The following is a 27,097-nucleotide window of genomic DNA, read 5'->3' as shown; positions in this document are numbered from 1 at the left end:
TGACTCTCTGACTCTGGATAAGAGTTTCTGCTAAATGACTCTCTGACTCTGGATAAGAGCGTCTGCTAAATGACTCTCTGACTCTGGATAAGAGCGTCTGCTAAATGACTCACTGACTCTGGAGAAGAGCGTCTAAATGACTCACTGACTCTGGATAAGACTCTGCTAAATGACTCTCTGACTCTGGATAAGAGCGTCTGCTAAATGACTCTCTGACTCTGGATAAGAGTTTCTGCTAAATGACTCTCTGACTCTGGATAAGAGTGTCTGCTAAATGACTCTCTGACTCTGGATAAGAGCGTCTGCTAAATGACTCTCTGACTCTGGATAAGAGCGTCTGCTAAATGACTCACTGACTCTGGAGAAGAGCGTCTGCTAAATGACTCACTGACTCTGGATAAGAGCGTCTGCTAAATGACTCTCTGACTCTGGATAAGAGCGTCTGCTAAATGACTCTCTGATTCTGGATAAGAGCGTCTGCTAAATGACTCTCTGACTGGATAAGAGTGTCTGCTAAATGACTCTCTGACTGGATAAGAGCGTCTGCTAAATGACTGATTCTGGATAAGAGCGTCTGCTAAATGATTCTCTGACTGGATAAGAGCGTCTGCTAAATGACTGACTCTGGATAAGAGCGTCTGCTAAATGACTCTCTGACTGGATAAGAGCGTCTGCTAAATGACTCTCTTTTATTTATTTTTATTTCACCTTTATTTAACCAGGTAGGCTAGTTGAGAACAAGTTCTCATTTGCAACTGCGACCTGGCCAAGATAAAGCATAGCAGTGTGAACAGACAACACGGAGTAAACAATTAACAAGTCAATAACACAGTAGGAAAAAAAAGAGAGTCTATATACATTGTGTGCAAAAGGCATGAGGAGGTAGGCGAATAATTAAAATTTTGCAGATTAACACTGGAGTGATAAATGATCAGATGGTCATGTACAGGTAGAGATATTGGTGTGCAAAAGAGCAGAAAAGTAAATAAATAAAAACAGTATGGGGATGAGGTAGGTAAAATTGGGTGGGCTATTTACCGATAGACTATGTACAGCTGCAGCGATCGGTTAGCTGCTCAGATAGCAGATGTTTGAAATTGGTGAGGGAGATAAAAGTCTCCAACTTCAGCGATTTTTGCAATTCGTTCCAGTCAAGAGGCAGCAGAGAACTGGAACGAAAGGCGGCCAAATGAGGTGTTGGCTTTAGGGATGATCAGTGAGATACACCGGCTGGAGCGCGTGCTACGGGTGGGTGTTGCCATCGTGACCAGTGAACTGAGATAAGGCGGAGCTTTACCTAGCATGGACTTGTAGATGACCTGGAGCCAGTGGGTCTGGCGACGAATATGTAGCGAGGGCCAGCCGACTAGAGCATACAAGTCGCAGTGGTGGGTGGTATAAGGTGCTTTAGTAACAAAACGGATGGCACTGTGATAAACTGCATCCAGTTTGCTGAGTAGAGTGTTGGAGGCTATTTTGTAGATGACATCGCCGAAGTCGAGGATCGGTAGGATAGTCAGTTTTACTAGGGTAAGTTTGACGGCGTGAGTGAAGGAGGCTTTGTTGCGGAATAGAAAGCCGACTCTAGATTTGATTTTAGATTGGAGATGTTTGATATGAGTCTGGAAGGAGAGTTTACAGTCTAGCCAGACACCTAGGTACTTATAGATGTCCACATATTCTAGGTCGGAACCATCCAGGGTGGTGATGCTAGTCAGGCGTGCGGGTGCAGGCAGCGAACGGTTGAAAAGCATGCATTTGGTTTTACTAGCGTTTAAGAGCAGTTGGAGGCCACGGAAGGAGTGTTGTATGGCATTGAAGCTCGTTTGGAGGTTAGATAGCACAGTGTCCAAGGACGGGCCGGAAGTATACAGAATGGTGTTGTCTGCGTAGAGGTGGATCAGGGAATCGCCCGCAGCAAGAGCAACATCATTGATATATACAGAGAAAAGAGTCGGCCTGAGAATTGAACCCTGTGGCACCCCCATAGAGACTGCCAGAGGACCGGACAGCATGCCCTCCGATTTGACACACTGAACTCTGTCTGCAAAGTAGTTGGTGAACCAGGCAAGGCAGTCATCAGAAAAACCGAGGCTACAGAGTCTGCCGATAAGAATATGGTGATTGACAGAGTCGAAAGCCTTGGCAAGGTCGATGAAGACGGCTGCACAGTACTGTCTTTTATCGATGGCGGTTATGATATCGTTTAGTACCTTGAGCGTGGCTGAGGTCTCTGACTCTGGATAAGAGCGTCTGCTAAATGACTCTCTGACTGGATAAGAGCGTCTGCTAAATGACTCTCTGAATGGATAAGAGCGTCTGCTAAATGACTCTCTGAATGGATAAGAGCGTCTGCTAAATGACTCACTGACTGGATAAGAGTTTCTGCTAAATGACTCTCTGACTCTGGATAAGAGCGTCTGCTAAATGACTCTCTGACTCTGGATAAGAGCGTCTGCTAAATGACTCTCTGACTCTGGATAAGAGCGTCTGCTAAATGACTCACTGACTCTGGAGAAGAGCGTCTGCTAAATGACTCACTGACTCTGGATAAGAGCGTCTGCTAAATGACTCTCTGACTCTGGATAAGAGCGTCTGCTAAATGACTCTCTGACTCTGGATAAGAGTTTCTGCTAAATGACTCTCTGACTCTGGATAAGAGCGTCTGCTAAATGACTCTCTGACTCTGGATAAGAGCGTCTGCTAAATGACTCACTGACTCTGGAGAAGAGCGTCTGCTAAATGACTCACTGACTCTGGATAAGAGCGTCTGCTAAATGACTCTCTGACTCTGGATAAGAGCGTCTGCTAAATGACTCTCTGACTCTGGATAAGAGTTTCTGCTAAATGACTCTCTGACTCTGGATAAGAGCGTCTGCTAAATGACTCTCTGACTCTGGATAAGAGCGTCTGCTAAATGACTCTCTGACTCTGGATAAGAGCGTCTGCTAAATGACTCACTGACTCTGGAGAAGAGCGTCTGCTAAATGACTCACTGACTCTGGATAAGAGCGTCTGCTAAATGACTCTCTGACTCTGGATAAGAGCGTCTGCTAAATGACTCTCTGACTCTGGATAAGAGTTTCTGCTAAATGACTCTCTGACTGGATAAGAGCGTCTGCTAAATGACTCACTGACTCTGGATAAGAGCGTCTGCTAAATGACTCACTGACTCTGGATAAGAGCGTCTGCTAAATGACTCTCTGACTCTGGATAAGAGCGTCTGCTAAATGACTCTCTGACTCTGGATAAGAGTTTCTGCTAAATGACTCTCTGACTCTGGATAAGAGCGTCTGCTAAATGACTCTGGATAAGAGCGTCTGCTAAATGACTCACTGACTCTGGATAAGAGTTTCTGCTAAATGACTCTCTGACTCTGGATAAGAGCGTCTGCTAAATGACTCTGGATAAGAGCGTCTGCTAAATGACTCACTGACTCTGGATAAGAGTGTCTGCTAAATGACTCTCTGACTCTGGATAAGAGTGTCTGCTAAATGACTCACTGACTCTGGATAAGAGCGTCTGCTAAATGACTCACTGACTCTGGATAAGAGCGTCTGCTAAATGACTCTCTGACTCTGGATAAGAGCGTCTGCTAAATGACTCACTGACTCTGGATAAGAGCGTCTGCTAAATGACTCTCTGACTCTGGATAAGAGCGTCTGCTAAATGACTCTCTGACTCTGGATAAGAGCGTCTGCTAAATGACTCTCTGGATAAGAGCGTCTGCTAAATGACTCACTGACTCTGGATAAGAGCGTCTGCTAAATGACTCTCTGACTCTGGATAAGAGCGTCTGCTAAATGACTCTCTGACTCTGGATAAGAGCGTCTGCTAAATGACTCACTGACTCTGGATAAGAGCGTCTGCTAAATGACTCTCTGACTCTGGATAAGAGCGTCTGCTAAATGACTCTCTGACTCTGGATAAGAGCGTCTGCTAAATGACTCTGGATAAGAGCGTCTGCTAAATGACTCACTGACTCTGGATAAGAGTGTCTGCTAAATGACTCTCTGACTCTGGATAAGAGCGTCTGCTAAATGACTCTCTGACTCTGGATAAGAGCGTCTGCTAAATGACTCTCTGACTCTGGATAAGAGCGTCTGCTAAATGACTCACTGACTCTGGATAAGAGCGTCTGCTAAATGACTCTCTGACTGGATAAGAGCGTCTGCTAAATGACTCTCTGACTGGATAAGAGCGTCTGCTAAATGACTCTCTGACTCTGGATAAAAGCGTCTGCTAAATGACTCTCTGACTCTGGATAAGAGTTTCTGCTAAATGACTCACTGACTGGATAAGAGCTAAATGACTAACATGTAAATGTTAGAGCTTAGAGCTAGCCAGCCTTAGAGCTAGCCAGCCTTAGAGCTAGCCCATTATCATCCCACCTTGGATGAAACCAGAAAGATGTATGTTGATGACAGGACAGAGCTAGAGGTCAATAGAGATTAAGGGCCCAGGCTCTGGGGAAGGCGGGGTCTGGGGAAAGGGGAAGACAGTCGGGCGGGCTGGGACAGAGGCAGGATGGGACAGGGGCGGGGTGGGACAGGGGCGGGCAGGGACAGAGGCCGGGTGGGGCAGGAGAAAGCACTCGGGCTGGGACAGGGGCGGGCTGGGACAGGGGCGGGCTGGGACAGAGGCCGGATGGGGCAGGGGCTGGGACAGGGGTGGGCTGGGACAAAGGCAGGCTGGGACAAAGGCAGGCTGGGACAGGAGCAGGCTGGGACAGAAGCAGGCTGGGACATGGGCAGGCTGGGACAGAGGCAGGCTGAGACAGGCATGTGCTGGGGAAGCCTGAGTCTGGGCTTGGGGGCTGGAACAGGGGCCCCGCAGGGTCTGGGAGAATGATTTGGAGCAGAGGGCAGAGGCTGGGGGCAGGGACCAAAGACAGGGAGCTGTGCTGGGGCAGGTCTGAGAGCAGGAAGGGGAAGCAGCCCGGTTCCTACTGATAGCGTTGCGCCCCAGACCCAGCCAGTGGAGGGGGAGCTGCTGCTGTGTACAGAGCAGTAAAGTGCCCCATTAGCACTTCTGTGCATTCTCTACAGCTTCCTCCTGGGGTTAGGGCCTTTCTCTCTCCCCCCAGGAATCCCTGCCTCACACACACAGACACATTGGGCCGCTGGGTAGTGCACAGATAATCGTCTGTTTATTAATGATGTAGAGAGTAGGATTATAATTGTTATGAGGTTACATAAGTTACAAAAAACACCAGCGTGGCCTGATCATTTACCTCAAAAAGCAAGTGTCATTATTTCACTTCTGTAAGATTGACTCGGAGCTATTTTCACTGAGCTGTGAAAGGAAAAGCCCACTGATGAAAGACAGACTAGTGAAAAGAACCATGTTTCTCTGGCTCAGAACAGTAGGATCAAGGACATGTAGCAGCCTAGCGGGTGGCTTTGGCAGTGGCTGCATCCCAAATGGCACCCTACTCCCTACATAGCCCCGTTAACCAGAGCCATAAAGCAGTGCACTATTTGTGGAATAGGTTTCCATTTGGGACTTAGACAGTTTCAGTGATAAGACATTATTTAGAGGGAACAGCATTATGTTGATAAGACATTAGAGGGAACAGTGTTATGTTGATAAGACATTAGAGGGAACAGTGTTATGTTGATAAGACATTAGAGGGAACAGCATTATGTTGATAAGACATTATTTAGGGGGAACAGCATTATGTTGATAAGACATTATTTAGAGGGAACAGCATTATGCTGATAAGACATTATTTAGAGGGAACAGCATTATGTTGATAAGACATTAGAGGTAACAGTGTTATGTTGATAAGACATTATTTAGAGGGAACAGTGTTATGTTGATAAGACATTATTTAGAGGGAACAGCATTATGCTGATAAGACATTATTTAGAGGGAACAGTGTTATGCTGATAAGACATTATTTAGAGGGAACAGCATTATGTTGATAAGACATTATTTAGAGGGAACAGCATTATGTTGATAAGACATTATTTAGAGGGAACAGCATTATGTTGAGAAGACATTATTTAGAGGGAACAGCATTATGTTGAGAAGACATTATTTAGAGGGAACAGCATTATGTTGATAAGACATTATTTAGAGGGAACAGCATTATGTTGAGAAGACATTATTTAGAGGGAACAGCATTATGTTGAGAAGACATTATTTAGAGGGAACAGCATTATGCTGTGAGGCTGAAGACAAAGGAAGGAAACCCCTGTCTCTGAGCCAGCTCTGTATTTGATAAATAAACTCAGTTACGAGGAGGAAACGGGGGGGGGGGCAGGGAGTCGATCTGATCAGTGTGGGCGGCTGTAGCTATATAGTCCAGTCTTAGCCTAACAATGTGTGTCTGCGCGTGTTGACAGTGTAGTGTCCTCATCCTCTGCTGATTGCTTATCGTGTAGTCGGGAAGATAAGGTAGAGATGGATCTGATGCGTACTGTTACTTATCAGCAAGGAGGAAACTGGGGAAAGTAAGAATGACAGTTCAAGCAGTAACGCACATGTGCCACACCGAGTTGAACACAGATTCCATAAAACTTCTTAGTCGTAAGTTTTCAATATAAAGACGTTACTGTAAAACCTTGTGTATCATATCAATCGGCACACTACTTCGTCAGTATTCAGAGAGATATCTCTCATTTCAGCCTATAGAGTGTTTATAGACATCATCCCTACTGTTGGGGGTGGGTTTCCTTACTGTTCGGTCAGCGGTTCTCATTAAGTCACCATGGAGGTATATTGAAAATGCAGATTTGTACCCAGTTCGACAAATCGAGTCTTAGTTGGTTGTCAACGAGTGACGAGAGAGTTTTACAGTAGGGTGGACTAGTGTTGTGGAGGTCACAACATGTTGTCAGCCGGTGATTGTTAAGCAAATAACTGCCGGTCTCATGGTAATTGACCGTTAATTAACATAAACACATTTTAGCATCTCTTGCCTCCACCTTCACAATAAATCCATTTAATATAGCCTACACCATCACAATAAAATAAATCCATCACAATAAATAATATAGCTAAATCCATTTAATATAGCCTCCCACCTCCACATCTAGTCTACAAGACACTGATGCAGACCTTTGGAACGTCTACATTTTAAAAAAGGTCAAATAAATCCATTTAATATAGTCTACACCTTCACAATAAATACATTTAATATAGCCTCCACCTTCACAATAAATCCATTTAATATAGCCTCCACCTTCACAATAAATCCATTTAATATAGCCTACACCATCACAATAAATCCATGTAATATAGCCTACACCATCACAATAAATACATTTAATATAGCCTCCACCTTCACTTTACTTTTCCTCAGCCAACAAGATAAGTAAGCCTAACGAACAGCAAAAGCACTAGCTTATGTCAATCCACTATCCTCCAAAGTACAAAAGTTTCTATTCTGTACAATAAATAAATATTCCAAACATAGTCTTGGACTTTTGTGGATGCTATAGTGGTTATATTAATTTGGGATCTATCATCAAAACAATTTTTAATAGAGGCCATCACTCTGTTTTCTCACGCAATTGCATAGCCAATAGAAATGTTGCGCAACATGAGCTCTCATGAAGACGAGTCAAGGATGATATCACCTCCACCGTACCCGTCACCCTAGACCCACTTCAATTAGCATTCCGCCCCAATAGGTCCACAGACGATGCAATCGCCACCACACTGCACACTGCCCTGTCCCATCTGGACAAGAGGAATACCTATGTAAGAATGCTGTTCATTGACTATAGCTCAACATTCAACACCATAGTACTGTACCCTTCCAAGCTCATCAATAAGCTTGAGGCCCTGGGTCTCCACCCCGCCCTGTGCAACTGGGTCCTGGACTTCCTGACGGGCCGCCCCCAGGTGGTGAAGGTAGGAAACAACACCTCCACTTCACTGATCCTGAACACGGGGGCCTCAAAAGGGTGCGTGCTCAGCCCCCTCCTGTACTCCCTGTTCACCCACGACTGCGTGGCCAAGAACGCCTCCAACTCAATCATCAAGTTTGCAGACGACACTACAGTGGTAGGCTTGATTACCAGCAACGACGAGACGGCCTACAGGGAGGAGGTGAGGGCCCTCGGAGTGTGGTGTCAGGAAAATAACCTCACACTCAACGTCAACAAAACAAAGGAGATGATCGTGGACTTCAGGAAACAGCAGAGGAAGCACCCCCCTATCCACATCGACAGGACAGCAGTGGAGAAGGGGGAGAGAGAGTGTTACAGTAGGCTGGACCCAGCTGAGAGAGAGTTTTACAGTAGGGTGGACCCAGCTGAGAGAGAGTTTTACAGTAGGGTGGACCCAGCTGAGAGAGTTTTACAGTAGGGTGGACCCAGCTGAGAGAGAGTTTTACAGTAGGCTGGACCCAGCTGAGAGAGAGTTTTACAGTAGGGTGGACCCAGCTGAGAGAGTTTTACAGTAGGGTGGACCCAGCTGAGAGAGAGTTTTACAGTGGCTGTAAACAGACTATCATCACTGTGTGGGACTAACCTGAGGCCCTTGGCTGTGTTGTGGGACTGTACTAACCTGAAGACAGACCCTTGGCTGTGTTGTGGGACTGTACTAACCTGAAGACAGGCCCTTGGCTGTGTTGTGGGACTGTACTAACCTGAAGACAGGCCCTTGGCTGTGTTGTGGGACTGTACTAACCTGAAGACAGGCCCTTGGCTGTGTTGAAGACAGGCCCTTGGCTGTGTTGTGGGACTGTACTAACCTGAAGACAGGCCCTTGGCTGTGTTGTGGGACTGTACTAACCTGAAGACAGGCCCTTGGCTGTGTTGTGGGACTGTACTAACCTGAAGACAAGCCCTTGGCTGTGTTGTGGGACTGTACTAACCTGAAGACAGGCCCTTGGCTGTGTTGTGGGACTGTACTAACCTGAAGACAGGCCCTTGGCTGTGTTCTGGGACTTGTGCATCTCTGTCTCCTTGAAGCTCAGGTCTTCCTGCATGGACTTGAGCTCACTGGCCGTCACCGACGAGATCTGGCGCATCCGGTTCATGTTCTGCATAAACACACACGAGACATCTCCTTTAAACGAGCTTCTTCACTTCAACAACACGCAGTATTGAGAAGATTTATGAAAACCCTAGTATCTGATAGGAGTTAGGAGTTTCGTGTCTATTAAACTGTAAGTTTTATGACTTAAAGCAGAACCTGTGTGAACGACATGCCAGAGAACAGCTGGGGTACAGAAATAAACGGTTGATTCAGCTAACTTGTAATAAACAAACGAAGAAGAACGAAGGCAAAACAAGGCCTGGGAGTATTTAAACAAGGCAACGTCCAAGCTGTGACCTGGGAGTATTTAAACGAGGCAACGGCCAAGCTGTGACCTGGGAGTATTTAAACGAGGCAACGGCCAAGCTGTGACCTGGGAGTATTTTAACAAAACAACGTCCAAGTGTTGAACTTAGTGGCCGAGCTGTTTCGTTGAGAACAGCAGACAAGCACATGGCAGATGGGTAACATCAGTTGAACCTCTCCCTCCCTCCACTAGTGTTCCAGTAGAGCTCTCTCTGTCTCTGTCTATCTCTCCCTCCCTCCCCCTCTCTGTCCCCTTTTCTCTCTCTCCTCTCTGTTCCTCTTTCGTCTCTCCTCTGTTCCTCTCGTCTCTCTCTCTCTCTCTCTCCTCTCTGTTCCTCTCGTCTCGCTCTCTCTCTTGTCTCTCCTCTCTGTTCCTCTCATCTCTCTCTCTCGTCTCTCTCTCGTCTCTCCTCTCTGTTCCTCTCGTCTCTCTCTCGTCTCTCCTCTCTGTTCCTCTCTTCTCTCTCTCTCTCTCTCTAGTCTCTCCTCTCTGTTCCTCTCGTCTCTCTCTCTCTCTCAAATTCTTTGTAGATCTGTGTAATCTGAGGAAAATATGTGTCTCTAATATGGTCATACATTTGGCAGGAGGTTAGGAAGTGCAGCTCAGTTTCCACCTCATTTTGTGGGCAGTGTGCACATAGCCTGTCTTCTCTTGAGACCCAGGTCTGCCTACGACGATCTTTCTCAATAGCAAGGCTATGCTCACTGAGTCTGTACATAGTCAAAGCTTTCCTTAAGTTTGGGTCAGTCACAGTGGTCAGGTATTCTGCCACTGTGTACTCTCTGTTTAGGGCCAATTAGCATCCTAGTTTGCTCTGTTTTTTAGTAAATTCTTTCCAAAGAGTCAAGTAATTATCTTTTTGTTTTCTCATGATTTGGTTGTGTCTAATTGTGTTGCTGTCCTGGGGCTCTGTGGGGTCTGTTTGTGTTTGTGAACAGAGCCCCAGGACCAGCTTGCTTTGGGGACTCTTCTCCAGGTTTATTTCCTCTGTAGGTGAATGCTTTATTATGGAAGGTTTGAGAATCGCTTCCTCTTAGGTGGTTGTAGAATTTAACAGATCTTTTATGGATTTTGATAATTAGCGGGTATCGGCCGCGTGTTTATCCCATTTAGTGAATTCTTGATTGGTGAGCGGACCCCAGACCTCACAACCATAAAGGGCAATGGGTTTTATAACGGATACAAGTATTTTTAGCCAGATCCTAATTGGTATGTCGAATTTTATATTCCTTTGATGGAACGTTCACAGTTTTGTTGAAGATTTTCAGGTCAAGGTATGTATAGTTTTTTTGTGTGCTCTAGGCCAATGGTGTCTAGATGGAATTTGTATTCGTGGTCCTGGGAATTTGACCTTTTTTAGGAACACCATTATTTTAGTCTTATTTACTGTCAGGGCCCAGGTCTGACAGAATCTGTGCAGAAGATCTAGGTGCTGCTGTAGGGCCTCCTTGGTCTCTCTCTCTCTCACACTCACACACACGCACACACTCTCTCTCTCTCACTCACTCTGCTGGAGTGTTCCAGTAGAGCTACGATGATGGCCTGTGTCTGACGGTTTTTCTCCACCTCTGTAGCTTTAGTCTCATCAAATGAATCCAGAAAACCTGTGGAAATATGAATCAATGCCAGATAAACGATCAGTATAGACTACAATACTGCTTACACATAGGATTTACACTATTTAGGCTGTAAAAATAAATCAAACAGGCAATGTTTATATGACCCCCCCCTCTTTATAAACAGGCCAATTTTGACAACATTCTTGCCTGAATACACCTTTTAGTCCTCCCGTGTGCACGCCGGCACGCCGGGGAGGACTGGTAGTAGTGGTGTGCAGGGTGGGTGTCGTCTATTTGAATAAATACATTGAATATACAGCATTAAAAATTCTAGCCATTATCAATTGCTTTCGGCAGGTTCCTAAGAAACATTATAAGGACGAATAAAATGTGTTTTCAAAAAGGAAAATAATATTTTGAGTTTTAATTTAAAATTAATTAATTTACCTGTTACAGGTCTGTGTAGCCGTGGTTACACCAGCCAAATTAAATCGATAGTTTGTTATTTTGTTAACGAAACAGACAAAGACACACCTATCCGATCACAGTCAACACAGATACAGTGGGGCAAAAAAGTATTTAGTCAGCCACCAATTGTGCAAGTTCTCCCACTTAAAAAGATGAGAGAGGCCTGTAATTTTTATCATAGGTACACTTCAACTATGACAGACAAAATGAGAAAAAAAAAATCCAGAAAATCACGTTGTAGGATTTTTAATGAATTTATTAGCATATTATGGTGGAAAATAAGTATTTGGTGAATAACAAAAGTTTATCTCAATACTTTGTTATATACCCTTTGTTGGCAATGACAGAGGTCAACAGATCTTTTTAAGTGGGAGAACTTGCACAATTGGTGGCTGACTAAATACTTTTTTGCCCCACTGTATATTTTCTAATAAGAATATAATGGAATATAACAGAACTTGTCACGGGAATGTGTGATACCGCTGACATATTAAAAGTGATATTTAGAAACAGTCTGTGCTGTTTTCATCCACCTTTCATCTCTTTCCTATTATTATCATTTTTTGGGTCATTTTACCACTTTTTCACCACAATTTCGTGGTATCCAATTGGTAGTTACAGTCTTCTCCCATCGCCGCAACTCCCGTACGGACTCGGGAGAGGCAAAAGTCGAGAGACATGCGTCCTCCGAAACACGACCCCACCAAGCCGCACTGCTTTTTGACACACTGCCCCGCTTAACCCGGAAGCCAACCGCACCAACGTGTCGGAGGAAACACCGTCCAGCTGGCGACCGAGGTGAGCTTGCAGGCGCCCGGCTCACCACAAGGAGTCGCCAGAGAACAGTGAGACAAGGAAATCCTGTCCGGCCAAACCCTCCCCTAACCCGGACGATCACTGGGCCAATTGTGTGCTGCCTCATGGGTCTCCCGGTTATGGCCGGGATCAAACCCAGGTCTGTAATAATGCCTCAAGCACTGCGAAGCAGTGGCTTAGACAGCTACGCCACTCAGGAGGCCCAATTTCCTCTCTTTCCTACCCTCACTCCACTTTGTTAGGGAGCAGGAGTAGGGGCGTAGCTTCATCATGACACCCATAGAAAATAATAGCAATCCTATTTTCAAAAGCATGTGAGTCTGGTGTTCATATTTCAACCTCCATGGGTTTTTGGAGTTGCCTCCACATGATCGAGCAAAATAATAGGCCTACTCTTAGGCTACATTATAGCATGTAGCGTTTAGGATACATTATAGCATGTAGCATTTAGGCTACATTATAGCATGTAGCATTTAGGCTACATTATAGCATGTAGCATTTAGGCTACATTATAGGATGTAGCATTTAGGCTACATCATAGCATGTAGCATTTAGGCTACATTATAGCATGTAGCATTTAGGCTACATTATAGGATGTAGCATTTAGGCTACATTATAGCATGTAGCATTTAGGCTACATTATAGCATGTAGCATTTAGGCTACATTATAACATGTAGCATTTAGGCTACATTATAGCATGTAGCATTTAGGCTACATTATAGGATGTAGCATCTAGGCTACATTGCTACATCCTAAATGTTTCTGATCAGTGATAGATGACCACTTGATTTAGGATACTTTATAGCATGCTAATAATGTGATTGTGATTAAAAGATGACCTAGCAGTTGGTCGTGTGTTTGTCTTGTCTTGTCCCGTGTAAATAGTTGTTTTCCTAGTTTTATTCGTATATTTTTTATCTCTCTTTCCATCTACGGACTGAATATACTCTCCTGCAACCCAACTCACCCAATGTGGTACGGCTCTGCTATTTTTATACTTTAGAACCAGAACCCCCTTCAGAAGCTAGCCAGCTAACTAGCTACTAGCTAGTAGTCAGTTAGACACTGCTAGCGGTCCTCACTGTTAACTCGGACACCAGCCAGCTTCAGCACGGTCAATTCCTGCCAGTCTGCACAGCGCAATATCAACCCAGAGCATATCGGACTGATTTTTCTCTACCACATCCACCGGATTCCTGCCACAAGCCCTGGTCCATTGCACCGGATCATCGCAGCTAGCTAGCTGCAATCCGTGTAGCTACTGCTAGCTAACACCTCTGTCCCGAAGCAAGCATCAGTTAGCCCTCCCGGGTGGCAGAAGAGGTCTGCCAGCTAATTCTTGGGCTACAATACCTCTTTTTCCAATTGGCCTGGACCCTTTATTGTCACCTCGGAGCCCTGCCAATCCATCACGACGGATCTGCCGACGTAAACGTCCAATGTGGTTTCAACAGGCTTTTCTGTTGCGACGTCGCCAAAGGCCCATCTGCTAGCCCCGGCCCGCTAGCTGTCTGAATCCCAGTGTCTCCAGCCCGCTAGCTGTCTGAATCACAGTGTCTCCAGCCCGCTAGCTGTCTGAATCTGTCTCCAGCCCGCTAGCTGTCTGAATCAGTGTAGCTCTGAATCAGCCCGCTAGCTGTCTGAATCCCAGTGTCTCCAGCCCGCTAGCTGTCTGAATCACAGTGTCTCCAGCCCGCTAGCTGTCTGAATCACAGTGTCTCCAGCCCGCTAGCTGTCTGAATCCCAGTGTCTCCAGCCCGCTAGCTGTCTGAATCACAGTGTCTCCAGCCCGCTAGCTGTCTGAATCACAGTGTCTCCAGCCCGCTAGCTGTCTGAATCACAGTGTCTCCAGCCCGCTAGCTGTCTGAATCACCGTGTCTCCAGCTCGCCTAGCGTAGTAGCGACTACCAAACGGCTTCCTGACTCACCTATTTCTGCTCTTTGGACCCTATGATCACTCGGCTACACATGCCTCTCCCTAATGTTAATATGCCTTGTCCTGTAGAACCCCCAGCCCCGCCCAACATGCCTCTTTTGTCCCACCCCCACACGTACAGAGACCTCACTTGGCTTAACTGGTGCCTCCAGAGACACAACCACTCTCATCATCACTCAATGCCTAGGTTTACCTACACTGTACTCACATCCTACCATACCCTTGTCTGTACAGTCGTGGCCAAAAGTTTTGAGAATGACAAATATTAATTTTCAAAATCTGCTGCCTCAGTTTGTATGATGGCAATTTGCATATACTCCAGAATGTTATGAAGAGTGATCAGATGAATTGCAATTAATTGCAAAGTCCCTATTTGCCATGCAAATGAACTGAATCCCCAAAAAACATTTCCACTGCATTTCAGCCCTGCCACAAAAGGACCAGCTGACATCATGTCAGTGATTCTCTCGAGTGTTGACGAGGACAAGGCTGGAGATCACTCTGTCATGCTGATTGAGTTTGAATAACAAACTGGAAGTTTCAAAAGGAGGGTGGTGTTTGGAATCATTGTTCTTCCTCTGTCAACCATGGTTACCTGCAAGGAAACAGGTGCCGTCATCATTGCTTTGCACAAAAAGGGCCTCACAGGCAAGGATATTGCTGCCAGTAAGATTGTACCGAAATCAACCATTTATCAGATCATCAAGAACTTCAAGGAGAGCGGTTCAATTGTTGTGAAGAAGGCTTCGGGGTGCCCAAGAAAGTCCAGCAAGCGTCAAGACCGTCTCCTAAAGTTGATTCCGCTGCGGGATCGGGGCACCACCAGTACAGAGCTTGCTCAGGAATGGCAGCAGGCAGGTGTGAGTGCATCTGCACGCACAGTGAGGCGAAGACTTTTGGAGGATGGCCTGGTGTCAAAAAGGGCAGCAAGGAAGCCACTTTTCTCCAGGAAAAACATCAGGGACAGACTGATATTCTGCAAAAGGTACAGGGATTGGACTTCTGAGGCCTGGGGTAAAGTCATTTTCTCTGATGAATCCCCTTTCCGATTGTTTGGGGCATCCGGGAAAAAAAGCTTGTCCGGAGAAGACTACCATCAGTCCTGTGTCATGCCAACAGTAAAGCATCCTGAGACCATTCATGTGTAGGGTTGCTTCTCAGCCAAGGGAGTGGGCTCACTCACAATTTTGCCTAAGAACACAGCCATGAATATAGAATGGTACCAACCATCCTCCGAGAGCAACTTCTCCAAACCATCCAGGAACAGTTTGGTGACGTACAATGCCTTTTCCAGCATGATGGAGCACCTTGCCATAAGGCAAAAGGAATAACTAAGTGGCTCAGGGAACAAAACGTCAATATTTTGGGTCCATGGCCAGGAAACTCCCCAGACGTTAATTTATTGAGAACTTATGGTCAATCCTCAAGAGGCAGGTGGACAAACAAAAACACAGAAATTCTGACAAACTCCAAGCATTGATTATGCAAGAATGGGTTGCCATCAGTCAGGATGTGGCCCAGAAGTTAATTGACAGCATGCCAGGGCAGATTGCAGAGGTCTTGAAAAAGAAGGGTCAACACTGCAAATATTGACTCTGCATCAACTTCATGTAATTGTCAATAAAAGCCTTTGACATTTATGAAATGCTTGTAATTATACTTCAGTATCCATAGTAACATCTGACCAAAAAAATTCTAAAGACACTGAAGCAGCAAAAACAATGTGGAAATTAATATTTGATTTGATTCTCAAAACGTTTGGCCACGACTGCACATTATGCCCTGAATCTGTTCTACCACGCCAAGAAAGAAATCTACTCCTTTTGTTCTCTGTTCCCAACACACTAGACAACTACAACATTTTCCAACAAGATTGAACTGCCAAAGGGGGCGGAGTTGCAATCTACTGCAGAGATAGCCTGCAGAAAACTTGTGCTGCCTAGCAACCATCAAGAGTTTAAGAGTGTAGAAGCGTGCTAATGTCGCCTCAGCATTATGGCTACGTTACATACTAAGCCGTAGGCAGAACTTGAACGAAAATATTACTAAGTCGTTTTGGCGGAAATAAAAGTTGTCTTTGGACTGAAAGGGATACAAGATATGTAACTTTCTACAACCTACACAGGAATGGTTCACAGAAAGTATGTAATGGTCAACTCACTGTCCATAGTCTCATCTCTCTTCTTTAGTTCTTTGTACTTCTGGTTTCGTTCACCTGTTGGACAAAAAGTGAGTTGTTACTTGAGTGTATAGTCTAACCACTCTTAGAATTAGAGGTGACTTGTGGAACCCTGGAGATCTGCGAGGAACCATTGTTAGTCAATGGTTCATACTTGCACCTTTGGTTAGTTGAGATGTTCTGGGAGGACCTTTAATGGATCAATATAGCAACAGGTTCATGGAGGAACCCTGGAGGGATTTGATTTATTAGGATCCCCGTTAGCTGACGCCAATGGTGACAGCTAGTCTTACTGAGACACATATGAACAAAAACTTTACAGACAAAATACTTGACAATTTACATACATTTAAACAACATGTAGTGTGTGTGAGTGTGCTTCTATCAGTGGAGTGGGGGCGTGGCTTAGTGGGGGCGTGGCTTAGTAGTTTACATACATTTAAACAACATGTAGTGTGTGTGAGTGTGCTTCTATCAGTGGAGTGGGGGTGTGGCTTAGTGGGGGCGTGGCTTAGTAGTTTACATACATTTAAACAACATGTAGTGTGTGTGAGTGTGCTTCTATCAGTGGAGTGGGGGCGTGGCTTAGTGGGGGCGTGGCTTAGTAGTTTACATACATTTAAACAACATGTAGTGTGTGTGAGTGCTTTTATCAGTGGAGTGGGGGTGTGGCTTAGTGGGGGCGTGGCTTAGTAGTTTACATACATTTAAACAACATGTTGTGTGTGTGAGTGTGCTTTTATCAGTGGAGTGGGGGCGTGGCTTAGTGGGGGCGTGGCTTAGTAGTTTACATACATTTAAACAACATGTAGTGTGTGTGAGTGTGCTTCTATCAGTGGAGTGGGGGCGTGGCTTAGTGGGGGCGTGGCTTAGTAGTTTACATACATTTAAACAACATGTAGTGTGTGTGAGTGTGCTTCTATCAGTGGAGTGGGGGTGTGGCTTAGTAGGGGCGTGGCTTAGTAGTTTACATACATTTAAACAACATGTAGTGTGTGTGAGGGTGCTTCTATCAGTGGAGTGGGGGCGTGGCTTAGTAGGGGCATGGCTTAGTAGTTTACATACATTTAAACATGTAGTGTGTGTGAGTGTGCTTTTATCAGTGGAGTGGGGGTGTGGCTTAGTGGGGGCGTGGCTTAGTAGTTTACATACATTTAAACAACATGTAGTGTGTGTGAGTGTGCTTCTATCAGTGGAGTGGGGGCGTGGCTTAGTAGGGGCGTGGCTTTAATCAATATATTTTTTCAGCCACCTGTTACAGTAAATGTCCTTCCTCTTCATCAGTTCTGTTGTATTGTCATCACGTTAAATTAAACACTGACAGTTTCATAGCGTCAATGAGGCTAACAGAGGTCTATGAGTTCCTCAAGAACCTATGCAAATCCTAAAGCTAGAATAGTTACCAATTTATTACTATATGTAATCAGCAATGTTAATATTAATAATATTACATTAAAATATGTCATTTGCATAAATATTAAAGGAAAACTTAAATGTAAAGTGTACAAACTTAACATGAAGAACAGGAATTACATTTATGCTAACGGGCTTGCCAAAAATACATTTGAACGCCACGCCTTCAATCTGATAGGCTGCCAAAACTGTAATATATTATTAAAAAAGGTTCAAAATAGAACCCCTAGCATTCCAAAAAGGTTCCAGTTTGAACCTTTACACAGGGGTTCCTCTAGGACCTTCTTTTAACTGAAAATATTCTGGCGGTGTGGCAACACAAAAAGGTTCCAGGCACCTTTACTTCTAAGACTGTAGAGTCTATATAAAGTATAGACGAAGTAGTTAGTTCCAAACTAATGCTACTGGAAGGATGGCCTAGTCTAGTTGATTAGTATGTTGGAGGAGTTTGGTGGAGAACAAGAGGGACACAGTAGGCCTCTTACCGTCTGAGTCAGAGGATATGAGCCAGAGATGAGGACAGGAAACAGTCAGAGGATATGAGCCAGAGATGAGGACAGGAAACAGTCAGAGGATATGAGCCAGAGATGAGGACAGGAAACAGTCAGAGGATATGAGACAGAGATGAGGACAGGAAACAGTCAGAGGATATGAGCCAGAGATGAGGACAGGAAACAGTCAGAGGATATGAGACAGAGATGAGGACAGGAAACAGTCAGAGGATATGAGACAGAGATGAGGACAGGAAACAGTCAGAGGATATGAGACAGAGATGAGGACAGGAAACAGTCAGAGGATATGAGCCAGAGATGAGGACAGGAAACAGTCAGAGGATATGAGACAGAGATGAGGACAGGAAACAGTCAGAGGATATGAGACAGAGATGAGGACAGGAAACAGTCAGAGGATATGAGACAGAGATGAGGACAGGAAACAGTCAGAGGATATGAGACAGAGATGAGGACAGGAAACAGTCAGAGGATATGAGACAGAGATGAGGACAGGAAACAGTCAGAGGATATGAGACAGAGATGAGGACAGGAAACAGTCAGAGGATATGAGACAGAGATGAGGACAGGAAACAGTCAGACGATATGAGACAGAGATGAGGACAGGAAACAGTCAGAGGATATGAGCCAGAGATGAGGACAGGAAACAGTCAGAGGATATGAGCCAGAGATGAGGACAGGAAACAGTCAGAGGATATGAGACAGAGATGAGGACAGGAAACAGTCAGAGGATATGAGACAGAGATGAGGACAGGAAACAGTCAGAGGATATGAGACAGAGATGAGGACAGGAAACAGTCAGAGGATATGAGACAGAGATGAGGACAGGAAACAGTCAGAGGATATGAGACAGAGATGAGGACAGGAAACAGTCAGAGGATATGAGCCAGAGATGAGGACAGGAAACAGTCAGAGGATATGAGCCAGAGATGAGGACAGGAAACAGTCAGAGGATATGAGCCAGAGATGAGGACAGGAAACAGTCAGAGGATATGAGCCAGAGATGAGGACAGGAAACAGTCAGAGGATATGAGCCAGAGATGAGGACAGGAAACAGTCAGAGGATATGAGCCAGAGATGAGGACAGGAAACAGTCAGAGGATATGAGACAGAGATGAGGACAGGAAACAGTCAGAGGATATCAGAGGATAGCCAGAGATGAGGACAGGAAACAGTCAGAGGATATGAGAGCCAGAGATGAGGACAGGAAACAGTCAGAGGATATGAGACAGAGATGAGGACAGGAAACAGTCAGAGGATATGAGACAGAGATGAGGACAGGAAACAGTCAGAGGATATGAGACAGAGATGAGAGGACAGGAAACAGTCAGATGATATGAGACAGAGATGAGGACAGGAAACAGTCAGAGGATATGAGACAGAGATGAGGACAGGAAACAGTCAGATGATATGAGACAGAGATGAGGACAGGAAACAGTCAGAGGATATGAGACAGAGATGAGGACAGGAAACAGTCAGAGGATATGAGACAGAGATGAGGACAGGAAACAGTCAGAGGATATGAGACAGAGATGAGGACAGGAAACAGTCAGAGGATATGAGACAGAGATGAGGACAGGAAACAGTCAGAGGATATGAGACAGAGATGAGGACAGGAAACAGTTTGATCAAAAGCATTGATTGAAGTAAAGAAGTCTGTTAGAACAACATGATGCAGTGTATATTAGGACAGAGTGAACAACACACATATTTATGTTTCTACTTCCTCCAAGTATTGAGAGCTACAGTATGGATGCATCTCAAATGGCACCCTATTCCCCATATAGTGCACTTTTACCAGGGCCCGGTGGCAATAGGGAATATGATGATCATGATGGCCCAATAACATCTGCTAAATATGAGTATGTGACCCAATAACATCTGCTAAATATGAGTATGGACCAATAACATCTGCTAAATATGAGTATGGACCAATAACATCTGCTAAATATGAGTATGGACCAATAACATCTGCTAAATATGAGTATGGACCAATAACATCTGCTAAATATGAGTATGGACCAATAACATCTGCTAAATATGAGTATGGACCAATAACATCTGCTAAATATGAGTATGTGACCCAATAACATCTGCTAAATATGAGTATGTGACCCAATAACATTTGATGTGAAGTGTAATTTGGGTGTGGTCATTCAGGCTCTCCTTCATTAAGTGTCCCCGGTGTGGGACTTCAAAACACCTCTACCATGGACCACCAGCCATGTTGACTTCCCCTCTGGAGTCTAACAATACAATACACATCCCCATGAAGACCAGAGCAGCAGACAGGCGTCTCACAGAGAGGCGTCTACAGGATGCCCGAGTCCCAAATGGCACCCTACGTAAGTGCACTAGGTAGGGAATAAGGTGCACTAGGAAGGAAATAGGGATCCACTAGGAAGGGAATAGAGAGACATTTGGGATGCAGGATATATGTGCTACCCTGGTCAGGACAGGATGCTGTAATCTATGCAGGCAAGGCGGAGCGGAGAGAGTTGTCTTGGACGGTATCCAGAGGCCTTAATGGATTTATATCCAATTCACTGAACTGTTACTGAACACATCTACAGGACAATGCTCCCGTCTCGCCCCCCCCCCTCCACCACCCTCATTGGGCCAAGTGCCCAAAACTCTCCCATCCCAGCCCACTCCCCATCCACTCCACCCCAGTGCAAAGCTCTTGTACAAGACTGTGAATGTTCTAAAAATATAAAAAATAAAATGTCAAAACTCATTGTTCTACGGGACTATGAAACCCGTCAGATATAACATCTACGACCCCAGTGGAGAGATCTAATCAGTCCGTACCTTGGTGTTCCTCCATGTTATTGTCAAGCTGTCGGATCTCCTCGTTGATCAGGCTCATCTTCTCACGCATCTCAGTCAACCTGTTAGAAACGTCACAGAGTTATAAAACAGGCATATCACTTTGGTTGGCTAGGATAAGACTTTAAAATGATCACAGAAACTACGTACTGTCTTTCCATGCTTGCTGTTTCCTGGTTGTCTTCTTTTACCTTGGAGCGCAAAACAAGGCGACATTTTGAAGCATAACACACAGATTCAACTCACTGAACCTTAAAATATACACCTCTTTACCAAACTTCTCCACTCCCTTATCCCCCCCCAAAAAATGACATTGACGATTGTGACATCAGAGCAGTATTTAATAAGAATTTGGTGGGGTGCCCCCCCATGAGACACCCCCAGAGAGTGAGGTCACGGCCTGGGTTACCATTGTACAGCACCCCTGGAGCAATTGAGGTTAAGTGTCTTGCTCAATGGCATAACGGCAGCTTTTTGACCCTGTCGGCTCCATGACTGGAACCAGCAGCCTTCCGGTTACTGGCCCAAAGCTCTAACCTCGAGGCTACCTGCCGCAGCCTTCCGGTTACTGGCCCAAAGCTCTAACCTCGAGGCTACCTGCCGCAGCCTTCCGGTTACTGGCCCAAAGCTCTAACCTCGAGGCCACCTGCCGCAGCCTTCCGGTAACTGGTAAGCTCTAACCTGGCCCAAAGCTCGAACCTCGAGGCCACCTGCCGCAGCCTTCCGGTTACTGGCCCAAAGCTCTAACCTCGAGGCCACCTGCCGCAGCCTTCCGGTTACTGGCCCAAAGCTCTAACCTCGAGCCTTCCGGTTACTGGCCCAAAGCTCGAACCTGGTGACTGGCTGCCCACCTGCCGCAGCCTTCCGGTTACTGGCCCAAAGCTCTAACCTCGAGGCTACCTGCCGCAGCCTTCCGGTTACTGGCCCAAAGCTCTAACCTCGAGGCCACCTGCCGCCCATATTTAAAGACAGAGACAAATGTATGAAACCATTTAAGGTTGTGGTGACTGTCTGCCCACCTGTTTAAACAGCCTGTCCCTCTCCTCTCCTCTAAACCCTCCCTCTCCTCACCTGTTTAAACAGCCTGTCCTGTTTCTCCTCTCCTCTCCTCACCTGTTTAAACAGCCTGTCCCTCTGCCCACCTGTTTAATCAGCCTGTCCCTCTGCCCACCTGTTTAATCAGCCTGTCCCTCTCCTCTCCTGTTTAAACAGCCTGTCCCTCTGCCCACCTGTTTAATCAGCCTGTCCCTCTCCTCTCCTGTTTAAACAGCCTGTCCCTCTGCCCACCTGTTTAAACTGCCTGTCCCTCTGCCCACCTGTTTAAACAGCCTGTCCCTCTCCTCACCTGTTTAATCAGCCTGTCCCTCTCCTCTCCTGTTTAAACAGCCTGTCCCTCTGCCCACCTGTTTAATCAGCCTGTCCCTCTCCTCTCCTGTTTAAACAGCCTGTCCCTCTGCCCACCTGTTTAAACTGCCTGTCCCTCTGCCCACCTGTTTAAACAGCCTGTCCCTCCCCTGTCCCTCTCCTCACCTGTTTAAACAGCCTCCCTCTCCTCACCTGTTTAAACAGCCTGTCCATCTGCCCACCTGATTAAACAGCCTGTCCCTCTGCCCACCTGTTTAAACAGCCTGTCCCTCTCCTCAACTGTTTCCTCACCTGTTTATACAGCCTGTCCCTCTGCCCACCTGTTTATACAGCCTGTCCCTCTCCTCACCTGTTTAATCAGCCTGTTCCTCTCCTCACCCTCTCCTCACCTGTTTAATCAGCCTGTTCCTCTCCTCACCCTCTCCTCACCTGTTTAATCAGCCTCTCCCTCTCCTCACCTGTTTAATCAGCCTGTCCCTCTCCTCACCTGTTTAAACAGCCTGTCCCTCTCCTCACCTGTTTAAACAGCCTGTCCCTCTCCTCACCTGTTTAAACAGCCTGTCCCTCTCCTCTCCTGTTTAAACAGCCTGTCCCTCTCCTCTCCTGTTTATACAGCCTGTCCCTCTGCCCACCTGTTTATACAGCCTGTCCCTCTCCTCACCTGTTTAAATCTGTTTAATCAGCCCTGTTGTTTAAACAGCCTCACCCTCTCCTCTCCTGTTTAAACAGCCTGTCCCTCTCCTCACCCCTCTGTCCCTCTCACCTGTTTAAACAGCCTGTCCCTACAGCCTCCTCACCTGTTTAAACAGCCTGTCCCTCTCCTCACCTGTTTAAACAGCCTGTTCCTCTCCTCACCCTCTCCTCACCTGTTTAAACAGCCTCACCCTCTCCTCTCCTGTTTAAACAGCCTGTCCCTCTCCTCACCTGTTTATACAGCCTGTCCCTCTCCTCACCTGTTTAAACAGCCTGTCCCCTCCTCTCCTCACCTGTTTAAACAGCCTGTCCCCTCCTCTCCTGTTTCACCTCTCCTGTTTAAACAGCCTGTCCCCTCTCCTCACCTGTTTAAACAGCCTGTCCCTCTCCTCACCTGTTTATACAGCCTGTCCCTCTCTCACCTGTTTCACCTGTTTAAACAGCCTGTCCCTCTCCTCACCTGTTTAAACAGCCTGTCCCTCTCCTCACCTGTTTAGCCTGTCCCTCTCCTCACCTGTTTAAACAGCCTGTCCCTCTCCTCACCTGTTTAATCAGCCTGTTCCTCTCCTCACCCTCTCCTCACCTGTTTAAATCAGCCTGTTCCTCTCCTCACCTGTTTAAACAGCCTGTCCCTCTCCTCACCCCTCTCCTCACCTGTTTAAACAGCCTGTCCCTCTCCTCACCTCTCCTGTTTAAACAGCCTGTCCCTCTCATCACCTGTTTAAACAGCCTGTCCCTCTCCTCACCTGTTTAAACAGCCTGTTCCTCTCCTCACCCTCTCCTCACCTGTTTAAACAGCCTGTTCCTCTCCTCACCCCTCTCCTCTCCTGTTTAAACAGCCTGTCCCTCTCCTCTCCTGTTTAATCAGCCTGTTCCTCTCCTCACCCTCTCCTCACCTGTTTAATCCGCCTGTTCCTCTCCTCACCTGTTTAAACAGCCTGTCCCTCTCCTCCTGGGGCGATCCCATGCTCTTGTCCTCTGCCACCATAGCGTCTCTCTTCAGCTCCAGCTCCTGAAGCTTCTCGTGTAGTAACACAGCTTCCCGTTTCACCTGGGAGTGATACAGCTCCTACGGACATCACACAGGACAGAGGGGACAGAAGGGATTGAGTCAGTGTGGATGGACGGGTCTAACTACCTGTTTGGTGGAAGGCCCTGACTCCCTCTATGGGACCAACGACATCTACCCTGGTTTAATACAATCACGATGGCAACAGACTAAAAGGTGTGTCTGACTAAAATGAACATTTTGGGGGTTTTCAGGTAATGTATGAACATGATTATTAGATACAGTACCCAATCTATAACCATTAAAACATGCTCTTCAAACCTTGATTTGATCATTGGTCATTATAATGGATATGATTCAGCCTATGAGTGAGTGAGCTTGTTGATTCTGCCCATGAGTGAGCGAGCTTGTTGATTCAGCGAATGAGTGAGTGAGCTTGTTGATTCAGCCCATGAGTGAATGAGCTTGTTGATTCAGCCTATGAGTGAGTGAGCTTGTTGATTCAGCCCATGAGTGAATGAGCTTGTTGATTCAGCCCATGAGTGAATGAGCTTGTTGATTCAGCCCATGAGTGAATGAGCTTGTTGATTCAGCCCATGAGTGAGTGAGCTTAGTTGATTCAGCCTATGAGTGAGTGAGCTTGTTGATTCTGCCCAGCCCAGATAACTAGGTGAGACAACCACATATCACAGTCATAGTCAGCACATTCATCTACAGATAGCTAGGTGGACCAGTCATAGTCAGTACATTCATCAGATAGCTAGGTGGACCAGTCATAGTCAGTACATTCATCAGATAGCTAGGTGGACCAGTCATAGTCACTACATTCATCAGATAGCTAGGTGGACCAGGCATAGTCACTACATTCATCAGATAGCTAGGTGGACCAGGATGCACTCTGCCACTCACTGCTTCAAACGTCTCCTTCCGTGTTATGAGGGTGTCCAGCTCTTCCTGACGACCATCCAGCTCCTGAGAGAAAGACACACAGGAAAACTTTAGTCCTTGATACTGACACCTGTTTAGCACGAGGCCGTCTGTCGTTGTTATCTATACGGCCAGCAGAGTCATGCAGCTTTACTTACTAACAGATCTCACTGGGCATCAAGGACTGCTGTCTGATTGGGTAGCTACTGCTGCCTGATAGGGTAGCTACTGCTGCCTGATAGGGTAGCTACTGCTGCCTGATAGGGTAGCTACTGCTGTCTGATAGGGTAGCTACTGCTGCCTGATAGGGTAGCTACTGCTGCCTGATAGGGTAGCTACTGCTGCCTGATAGGGTAGCTACTGCTGTCTGATGGGGTAGCTAATGCTGCCTGATAGGGTAGCTACTGCTGTCTGATGGGGTAGCTAATGCTGCCTGATAGGGTAGCTACTGCTGTCTGATAGGGTAGCTACTGCTGCCTGATAGGGTAGCTACTGCTGCCTGATAGGGTAGCTACTGCTGCCTGATAGGGTAGCTACTGCTGCCTGATAGGGTAGCTACTGCTGTCTGATGGGGTAGCTACTGCTGTCTGATAGGGTAGCTACTGCTGTCTGATGGGGTAGCTAATGCTGTCTGATGGGGTAGCTACTGCAGTCTGATGGGGTAGCTACTGCTGTCTGATGGGGTAGCTACTGCTGTCTGATGGGGTAGCTACTGCAGTCTGATGGGGTAGCTACTACTGTCTGATGGGGTAGCTACTGCTATCTGATGGGGTAGCTACTGCTGTCTGATGGGGTAGCTACTGCTGTCTGATGGGGTAGCTACTGCTGTCTGATGGGGTAGCTACTGCTGTCTGATGGGGTAGCTACTGCTGTCTGATGGGGTAGCTACTGCTGTCTGATGGGGTAGCTACTGCTGTCTGATGGGGTAGCTACTGCTGTCTGATGGGGTAGCTACTGCTGCCTGATAGGGTAGCTACTGTTTCTGATGGGGTAGCTACTGCTGTCTGATGGGGTAGCTACTGCTGTCTGATGGAGTAGCTACTGCTGTCTGATAGAGTAGCTACTGCTGCCTGATAGGGTAGCTACTGCTGCCTGATAGGGTAGCTACTGCTGTCTGATAGGGTAGCTACTGCTGTCTGATAGGGTAGCTACTGCTGCCTGATAGGGTAGCTACTGCTGTCTGATGGGGTAGCTACTGCTGCCTGATAGGGTAGCTACTGCTGTCTGATGGGGTAGCTACTGCTGTCTGATAGGGTAGCTACTGCTGTCTGATAGCGTAGCTACTGCTGTCTGATGGGGTAGCTACTGCAGTCTGATGGGGTAGCTACTACTGTCTGATGGGGTAGCTACTGCTGTCTGATGGGGTAGCTACTGCAGTCTGACGGGGTAGCTACTACTGTCTGATGGGGTAGCTACTGCTGTCTGATGGGGTAGCTACTGCTGTCTGATGGGGTAGCTACTGCTGTCTGATGGGGTAGCTACTGCTGTCTGATGGGGTAGCTACTGCTGCCTGATAGGGTAGCTACTGCTGTCTAATAGGGTATCTACTGCTGTCTGATTGGGTAGCTACTGCTGTCTGATGGGGTAGCTACTGCTGCCTGATAGGGTAGCTACTGCTGTCTGATAGGGTAGCTACTGCTGTCTGATAGAGTAGCTATTGCTGCCTGATAGGATAGCTACTGCTGTCTGATGGGGTAGCTACTGCTGTCTGATAGGGTAGCTACTGCTGTCTGATAGAGTAGCTACTGCTGCCTGATAGGGTAGCTACTGCTGTCTGATGGGGTAGCTACTGCTGTCTGATGGGGTAGTTACTGCTGTCTGATGGGGTAGCTACTGCTGTCTGATGGGGTAGCTACGGCTGTCTGATAGGGTAGCTACTGTTTCTGATGGGGTAGCTACTGCTGTCTGATAGGGTTGCTACAGTAACTGTTCCAGAGCACAGCACATAGAGTTCCCCACCACGTGACACATCACTAACTTATCGTGACAATAAATAAGCCCAGAGTCTCTTCTTTAACTGAAGGACATTGGAGTCTACAGCCATGTCACAGGGTTACATTCTCCCATCCATTCATAAAGTATCTCAGAGTAG

At 46.5% G+C, this 27,097-nt stretch overlaps 1 protein-coding gene across 1 annotated transcript in view; it reads right to left on the bottom strand.

The window, feature by feature from the left end:
* ift74 (intraflagellar transport 74) overlaps positions 1-27,097 on the bottom strand; it is a 63,948-nt gene that overhangs the window by 22,774 nt on the left and 14,077 nt on the right. Inside the window, exons 10-16 of the mRNA XM_042326392.1 lie at positions 24,988-25,050; positions 23,995-24,138; positions 21,162-21,202; positions 20,994-21,073; positions 16,243-16,296; positions 10,808-10,905; positions 8,872-8,998 (exon numbers count right to left, since the gene is read on the bottom strand). Coding sequence (XP_042182326.1) covers positions 8,872-8,998; positions 10,808-10,905; positions 16,243-16,296; positions 20,994-21,073; positions 21,162-21,202; positions 23,995-24,138; positions 24,988-25,050 — 607 coding nt within the window. The remainder of the gene's footprint in view (positions 1-8,871; positions 8,999-10,807; positions 10,906-16,242; positions 16,297-20,993; positions 21,074-21,161; positions 21,203-23,994; positions 24,139-24,987; positions 25,051-27,097) is intronic.

This window comes from Oncorhynchus tshawytscha, linkage group LG09 (genome assembly GCF_018296145.1).
Source record: "Oncorhynchus tshawytscha isolate Ot180627B linkage group LG09, Otsh_v2.0, whole genome shotgun sequence".
Classification (NCBI taxonomy): Eukaryota; Metazoa; Chordata; class Actinopteri; order Salmoniformes; family Salmonidae; genus Oncorhynchus; species Oncorhynchus tshawytscha.
This window is presented reverse-complemented; position numbering and strand designations above follow the sequence as displayed.